Source organism: Montipora capricornis, chromosome 8, assembly GCF_036669925.1.
Source record: "Montipora capricornis isolate CH-2021 chromosome 8, ASM3666992v2, whole genome shotgun sequence".
NCBI classification, from domain to species: Eukaryota; Metazoa; Cnidaria; class Anthozoa; order Scleractinia; family Acroporidae; genus Montipora; species Montipora capricornis.
In genome coordinates this window covers 42,864,075-42,872,364 of record NC_090890.1, presented here as the reverse complement: position 1 = coordinate 42,872,364, position 8,290 = coordinate 42,864,075, and the positions used below count along the sequence as shown (strand labels likewise).

Genomic DNA, 8,290 nt, shown 5'->3' with positions numbered 1-8,290 from the left:
TATAGCAAATTCTTTCATAAAAGCTTACTGGAAAAAAAGACACCCGATCTTACTTGCAATGAGACGCAATACAGTTTTATATCCCTACCTTACACAAAAGCCGAAAACAGACGGATTATTTGCATAAACCTTTATGCAGAGGGCGGAAAGTCATCAAGGCGTTGTTAATAGGTACTAGCAAAATAATCGGAAGCACAAAAATTGTTATGATTACAATTTGTAATAACCGGGACACATTATGTTTAACCAAGTCCAACTAGTTGTTCCACCTGTCTTCAAAGTTGAGCACTTCACGCTTTATTGAACTCACCCAAAAGGTTTTTAATTAATCACTCCTTTATTCAAAGACTATGAAAGACACTAGCCTTATCACTCTGTGACTTTTTCCTCATTAGAACTGAATGTTTAATATGGTTCTCTTATCGCCCGGTAGAATCAGTCAACAAAGACATCAGTTAAAATCGAAAAATTTACATTTTTCAATATTCTTCTTCTTCTTCGTTTAAGTTCTCAGGAACCTATCCGGGAAGTTGATCTGAGGGTACTGAAATCAGACAAGGAAATAAAAACTCGCAGAGGTCGGTATGCACACGTTTACTTCAAATTGATATTTGTCTATTTTCTGCGTAAGCGTTGCAATTTTTCAGAGGAATGGATAGAGTTTCTTGATGCACCTGCAGGGCTATTGTTTTTCCCCATTATAACAGAATCCTATCAGGACTTTAATGGAAGAGAGATAAGTGCTCAAAAAGGATAACTTAATCCGGTTAAAATTCTTCTCGGGTATAAGCCGCTCCGTTTATATACCATCCAAAACCCTGTATATATATACTAGTTAAAAGGCTCTTGAGTACACCACGAAAATACAAGCGACTCGTGGGATATTCCACGGTATAACACTTTCCTTAAACAGTTTTAAGTACTATCTATTTGATCTTTTGCAATTGTATCATTTTTAACAGGTGTAACTTGTGAGTGACGAGTAAGTCAGTACGCAATTTAATTAGACTTTATTCGCATAAAAGCTGATGGTGGCGTCAATCGCGCGTCACTGTCCTCTAATAGATCATAGGCAAGAACCAATCAAAATGTGGGAATAACTTTGGTTATTATATAATTGGAAACCTCAACCGCTTGACCAGGGCCGTAGCCAGAAAAAAATTATGACTGAGGCAATGTCCATGGTTAAATTCTCTACGTAGGGATTCTAGGTGTTTATTATGAGTAGATTTTAAAGACAACACTGGAATCACCCTTTATTTTAAAGAATCACGAAAAAATGACTGAGACAAGTGCCTCGGTTTGCCTCATACTGGCTACGGCCCTGGCTTCAACCTAAACCGGTTGCTGTTGAAACGGTTGATCCCAATGGAACACGACCTTACACTTGGGTGCTTAGTTACCTGGCGTATGAACGAAAAAGAGGCCATAGTTAACCTTGTTTGCAAGGCTGCTTTTCTCATCTAAATTCCGACTAATTAGCACGAGATTGTACAACATCATTAACATAAGAAAAGTAGGGAGGGCTGCATCATAACAACGCCAACACCAGCAGCGAGCCTCACTTTCATGAAGGCCAGGTAACTAAGCATTTAAATTCTGAATTGTCACTCAACAGTCTAATAATTGCTTAAATTAAAAAAATCAATGTTGAAAAAGTTTCGCGCGAACGTCCTTAAGTCCGAAGGATCACTTATACCTTTCGTCTATAAACCGCACTTCAAATATATATTTCTTTCATTCAATAATATTCTAATTCTTAGCTCAACATTTTTTAAAACTATTTTTTGTCATGTTGAGGCTGTTTTTCCAGTCCAGTCTCCCAGAATTTATTCTTGTCACAACAACTTTTAATTACATGTCCACACTTTTCCTTTCGTAAGCAGCTAGCGAGAAAATGACTAACGAATTAAGTCTTTTGTTCAACTCTCATAATTTCCTCCAGCAGAGAGAATGACCAGACTTAGCTCAACAAGCTAAAAAAGAAGAATGGATAGTTTTGGGAAATACGACAAGAGAAACATATGGGAGGGTTTGTTGCTCAAAAGGATTGAATGAGAAACATGAATATTTCAACGATATCTTTCAACCATTGCATTTTGTTTACGTTTAGGCCAATTTGAAGACTGGACTGGAAAAACATCATCTCCTTGAGATTATTAAGAATTAGACAACCAATGATCAATAAATTTTAAAAATGTCATGTTATCAAGTACGTGAGAAAGTATTGATTTATATGCAGTTGTTTGCGTCAGTACCTACTGTGAGTTTGATTTGACTTTACATGAAAAAATTAGGTTGTATTTCACCTCTTGATATAAATAGAAAGATAATTTGAAATCCTAAAAGATATACACCAATCACAAGCTCTTCCTTTTTTTCAATGAAGTTTACCAAATACCCTATGTCCTCCAAAATATATCAAGTTTATTACGATTGTACTGTACGACTTGTTTTTAAAGTCTTTGTATCCAGCGAGGTGGTTATAACATTTTTATTGCCTTACCTTGATTTATTTAATTCTTTGAGGATCAAAATTCAGTCGAGGTTAAAAAGTGCGACATACGATTTTCTTTTGCATAAGACTTTAAGAATGGTAAGATTTACGATATACCCGAGTTTCAGTCTATTTAGCGTCAGATCCTGGCATTTTACTAAACTCGAACCAAATCTTCAGCCCCGATACAGAGCGAACACTACTGTCGGAATATAACAGATTACGTAAACGTACTCGAATGTTAGTTCAATTGTAAAAATGTCCGAAGAAATTATGCCTCAGACGCCTTCCAAATTCTTTCACCAACAAACTCAACTTTGATATTGATTGTAAAAAATATCGTATAGATTGGTCAATGCATTATCGAACAAAGGTCATGTTGAGCGCTGAAGAAATAGAATTATATCTCTTCGCTGGTCATGGTATTTTCGAAGTTTTTTTTTCCAGATTATCAAGAGCCTCCTTGTCTCACTTCATGAAGTAGCTGAGCTGGTGCTTCTCGTTTCGGCAACGAACCTGGACATTACAGCTGGGCTGCTGGGAAAAGAGAAGGTTTTTGAAACATTTAATGGTGAGAAAAGACAAAGTCATGACTGAGTTGCCTAGAAAGTTTTGTCAACTGAATAACAGCGTTACACAGTAAATTGTCTTTATGCCAAAACTTATCAAGTGTGGCCTATAGCTATTGTAAAAATAAAATTGAAACTCCGACCTTTCGTCCACAATGATCCGAGAATTCACTGCATTCCTTCCGAGAGTCGAGAAAAGGCTTGTGGAATGCTTCAAACAAGCGTAAAGTTGTAGGGTCGTTTTCTTGTGTAATGACTGGGACGATCTCGATTGCAATGCCTTTGAAATCTATTTTCTGGCATGTTGAAATGTGTTTCTTCACCGGAAAGCTTTGGCTGGTGAGGTGTTGAAGTTCCCGTACGCGGTCGTGTATGAAAGGTGTGGCACTGCTGATGTATTGTTTGTTATTCACAGCTTTTACATTTTACTTGATAGACAGCGTTTCTTCTTAGACACAGGTCGGTGTCAGAAATCGGTGAGAAATACTGCCGGTTCATGTAGAGAAGGCCCGTCTGAGGGTATATGATTTGTAAGTAACGCGTACTGGAATGTTTTCTTTTCTAAAAAATGTTAGTAACTTTGTAGTTTCATCGTTCTGAATCGGGGGTGGAAGTGAAATCATTTGACCTTCGATATTGGTAATTCCTGTCACTTTTTAGCCCAATGATTCATGATTCATTAACAATTTGTGATTCGTGATTCTTTTAACCATCTCTCGTAATTCATGATTCCCAAGTTTTGAACACAAAACTTTATGATTCCTTCTAAATTTAACAACTCATAACCACTGTGATTCATGATTCAGGATTCCACCTCCGATTCTGAAATGTATGGGATCTTGAAATACGACCATTAATTCTACGGTGTTGGCTGGTTGGAACTCTCGTTTACTCTGGGGGCGCGTTGCTCGGTTTATGCTATTTTCCGGGTATTCGTTCAAACGGAGGATGTCGTCGATTGCCTGTTGATGTTTCTTCAAAATTACTAACATTTTTCGAAAAGAAAGCATCCTAGTACACGTTGCTCACAAATCATATACATCTAATAACTTATTTTTTACAGTAGCTATGGGCCTCACTTGAAGTTTAAGTTTTTATAAAATGCTACGTGCTGAAGGACAACATACAACGATTGTCTTTATGTCAGTTTAGCAGCTGTGTATGTCTTTTTTTCTTTCATGTCTTGAATTGTATACTTCTCGGTTCAACATCACATAATTCTCAGCCAGGGACTCTTCAACTCTTCTTTCAGATTTCCACCTTTTTGGACACGTTATGTCAACACTTAAAACCACAGATGAATTTGATTGTGGGTTACATTGCTTGAGAAATCACCACTGCCGATCATACAACAGCAAGCCCGTTAACGAGAGACGTAAAAAAATTATCTGCGAATTAAGCAACCAAACAAGACAAACAAGTCCGGATAACTTCAGGCAAAGTCCTGGATTCACTTATTTCGGAAAAGGTGATCGTTTGGCAAAAAATATGCACATAAACTCACTTATGCATACTTTGTGCGTCTTAGCAATGCATATGCACGCACTGCACGTATAATTATAATTTCGTGATTCATTTGATTTCATCCACTTACAAATAGTGTGGGAGGCGCGGTGGCCTCACGGTTAGTGCGCTCGACTCCGGATCGAGTGGTCCGGGTTCGGGGCCTGGCAGGGGACGTTGTGTTGTGTTCTTGGGCAAGACACTTTACTCTCACGGTGCCTCTCTCCACCCAGGTGTATAAATGGGTACCGGCGTAATGCTGGGGGTAACCCTGCGATGGACTAGCATCCCATCCAGGGGGGAGTACAAATACTCCTAGTCGCTTCATGCTACAGAAACCGGAGATAAGCGCCGGCCTGATGAGCCTTCTGGCTCGTAAGCGGAGACTTTTACTTACAAATAGTCTCAAGAGCCTTTAAAAAATGTTTTTTAACTACCCGATGAAAGGCATCAAATTGGAACGGACTTGCAAAGGCTTAGTGTTTAATTTTCGATTCATTCACTGTATTCATGTCCCCTAAAATATAGCGGCAGAAAATGTAAAAAAAAAAGTCTTTTATTGATTAGCCTGCTTGCAGGCGGTAATTCACGGAATTCCGGTCGCCCTTTTGGACCGGTGGAAGTCGGAAGATCTGAGATCTCGCCCTCTCCCCCACCTCGTCGTTTTGTCACCCGGCCCAGACCTATCCTACGCGCTTCCAATATGGCGTCTGATATGTGTTTGGTGGCAACAAAAACATCTACCGCCTGCGAACAGGCTTCATAGTAATTGATCGGTATATAAGCCACTTTTCCAAACTTGAAGCGATGAACTATAAAATAAATTAAGTGTTTTTTTCTTTTGACTCAAATCTTCAGCTGTTAAAGGCTGGCATTCAAATCATCCTGGTAATTCTTGCAAAGATATCTTAAAATCTCGCGACTCTGTGGGTGACGGGGAGTATTGGATCAATCCTGAGGGAAACGGAAACTCAATGAAAGTCTACTGTGACATGACAACTGCGGGCGGTAAGTTTGCGAACGCTGTGAATTGGACAAAAAAAGGGAAAAAAAAAAGAGAAATTGGCCTTCTGTTATGAAAAAAAACATCAAAGACAATAACAGCGACTGCCTCGATTCCGAAACGAAATATAGGTTAACTGAAAGCAACAACAAACTTTAGAGCATTTAAAGCAAGGTGAACACACCATAACACCAATCCCAGCTGTCCATAACAAAGTGAGATGGTTGTGGGTATGCGTGATGTGATTGCCACACAGGGTTTAGTGTTGTGGTAAGGTAAAAGTAACGTCACTTTAAAATTATTTAACGTAGTTCCTTCAGTTACGAAACTGGTATCAATGGAAGCCGAAATTGCGCCCTTTACCCCCCTCCCTCTGTCAATGCTCCGTTTTTCACGCATATTTAAAGCCATAGCTTCACGACTCAGAGGAAGGTCGAAACAGATGTTGAAGTGAACGAGGATCGAGCCGGGGACCTCTTGCTCCGAAAGCCGCGCACTAACCTACTGAGCTACACCTGTTTGGTGTGTTCACCTTGCTTTTAATGCTCTGTAACAAACTTTTACTTATCCGATTAGGCGCCATGACACAGTACAAAATCCGCAAATCTCTAGTTGTCCTTTTCCCATAATACCAAACACCAACGGAAATCTTCCGCTAACAATATATTAAAACGCCACCAAGCGGTTCATTTTTTCCGCGCTCTCTGAAAACAAAAACTTCTCTTTTAAAAATTCCAAGGTCTAGGCTTTACGTGTGTGGTGACCAACTATTGCAGACAACCCCAACTTGTGTCCACAAAACAAAGTATAAAAAAAGCTAAAACGTTATGCAAAACTGGTTGCCTTGACTGGCATTCTAAGGTCACGCAAAATTTTCAGCGCATTGTTTAGTGATCTTCTCAATGGTCATCGAGGGACTGGAGACAAACGAGCAGTTTATTTCCAAAGCGCAAACCCATTTTTTACCAACAAACGAGTAAGAAGTGGTCTTTACTTATCCGTATAAAAAGTAGTTACCGAGCATATGTGATGATACGAAAATCTCTGAATTACAGGAGGCTGGCTTCTTGTTTTCAACGTTGTAGTTGAAGACTCAAAACCGCTACCCACAATTGCAGCTCAAGACTCGTATCGCAAGATCGACAATTTTCGAAGCAACGCTTTGTTTCTCACAAATAACGCTCTCAACGAGCTGCGAAAGGTCTTGGCCTTCACGCAAATGCGATTTCACTGCCACAAGCCAGGGAAACGTACTTTTCATGTGGCTACGATAATCAACAGCACTGGTGAAGCTGTGATTCAATTCTTCACAGGAAAAACAACACAAAAGCCAGGGTCATGTGGGTCCTTCATACCACTGCCAGATGACAATTCGATCCTTGCAGGTGAATGCGCCAAGTGGGGAAAAGAAAACGGGAACTTTCATGTTGGAAAATGGTCGCATCAAGGCCGTAAGGAACTAAGGGATCACCTTGCAATGATAAGAAACAGAGCTCACTGGAATATACTCCCACCAAGATGGGAATGTGACGATTATGTGTTGCCCAGTAACCCCGCTCCCCCCGCTGGTAGCTTTTGGAAAATATATGTTCGTTAACTTGAAGGGTTTAAGATTTTTCACGAATAAACTGGGTAAGACGCACAACATGGAGCTCATTCATAACTGTTAAATGATATCAAAGGAATTTTAGCAGGGGGATTTATCCATATCGAATTGTTGGCGAAGATAGAAATTGGCCTTTTTTATAACTTTTGGTCCGACCACCTCCATTCTCCACATCCGTAGCTTTACAGGACAAAAATACTTTAAGTGCACTGAATGTGGTTCTTGGAAATAAAAAGTTGACATTGGTTTTTGGTCATCCTCAAAGAATAGGTTTTTTCTAAAGTGAAGTTACTTTTATTTAACGTCGATAGTTGCTTCAGCTACGAGGCTGGTATCAGTGGAAGCCGACGGTGGACCCTTTACCCCCCTCCCTCCCTCTGTCAGTGCTCCATTTTACGGGTATTTAAAGAGGGTCTCAATGGGGTTTAACCGTTAGTCGTAAAAGGGCCAAAAATGTAACCGTTCGGCGTAAAAAGCTTAACATTTAACCGTTAGCCTTGAAAAATATATACATTAGCGAAAATTAAAGATTTCAATTTTCTTGTAAAGAACTCCATTTGCGTATCGTTTAACTAATTTTGCCAATTACTGGCCGTATTTTTACGAACGGTTTTTCAGGTCGCTAAGCGAGTGACAAACGAAAATTTCGTGAAAACAGTTCCTTTCCCAACTCGCTGAAAGTTAAGCGAGTCGCCAAATTTCAATAGAATTCTCATTAAATATAAGCCACCAAACAAGTAGCTTAAGCGAGTTGGCAATTACTTCCGGCCAACGAGGAGTCGCTTGCGGTTATTCAAATCGGAAATACAACAGGCGTGCTCTCTTCATTGTTTTTATTATTGTATTGGTACGTGCTCTCTCCTCATTTAATCTTACCCTTGAAAACACGTATTATTCTTAGGTCGCTTGACGAACTCTGCAAACAAACCACTTTCAGGAATGATAAGCAAGACAACGGCTGTCATGAAAACATGGCCACTGTCACTACACAACGCCGGAAATGGCGGATGTGTCTTTGAAATGGATCGTACTACGCACTTTGACAGACTTGACAGGACCTTGACGTTTTGACAGCTCTCACAATGCTCCCTGTACTCAGGCTTTTCATGATT

The 8,290-nt window shown here is 39.7% G+C and overlaps 2 protein-coding genes across 4 annotated transcripts in view; one reads left to right on the top strand and one right to left on the bottom strand.

Moving 5' to 3' along the window:
* The window catches only part of LOC138060119 (uncharacterized), a 3,747-nt gene extending 3,600 nt beyond the window's left edge, over positions 1–147 (bottom strand). Inside the window, exon 1 of one of the 3 annotated variants that reach the window (XM_068905834.1) lies at positions 89–147. The gene's annotated coding sequence lies outside the window, so the exon portion shown is untranslated. The other 2 variants (XM_068905832.1, XM_068905831.1) reach the window with 2 other exon arrangements.
* Positions 148–2,480: 2,333 nt separating this feature from the next.
* On the top strand, positions 2,481–7,602 carry LOC138013576 (uncharacterized). The gene is made up of 5 exons (XM_068860682.1): positions 2,481–2,596; positions 2,945–3,068; positions 4,319–4,534; positions 5,428–5,577; positions 6,628–7,602. Exons 1-5 carry the CDS (start codon positions 2,594–2,596, stop codon positions 7,167–7,169), a joined length of 1,035 nt encoding a protein of 344 aa, XP_068716783.1. The 5' UTR covers positions 2,481–2,593; the 3' UTR covers positions 7,170–7,602.
* Positions 7,603–8,290: the final 688 nt, after the last annotated feature.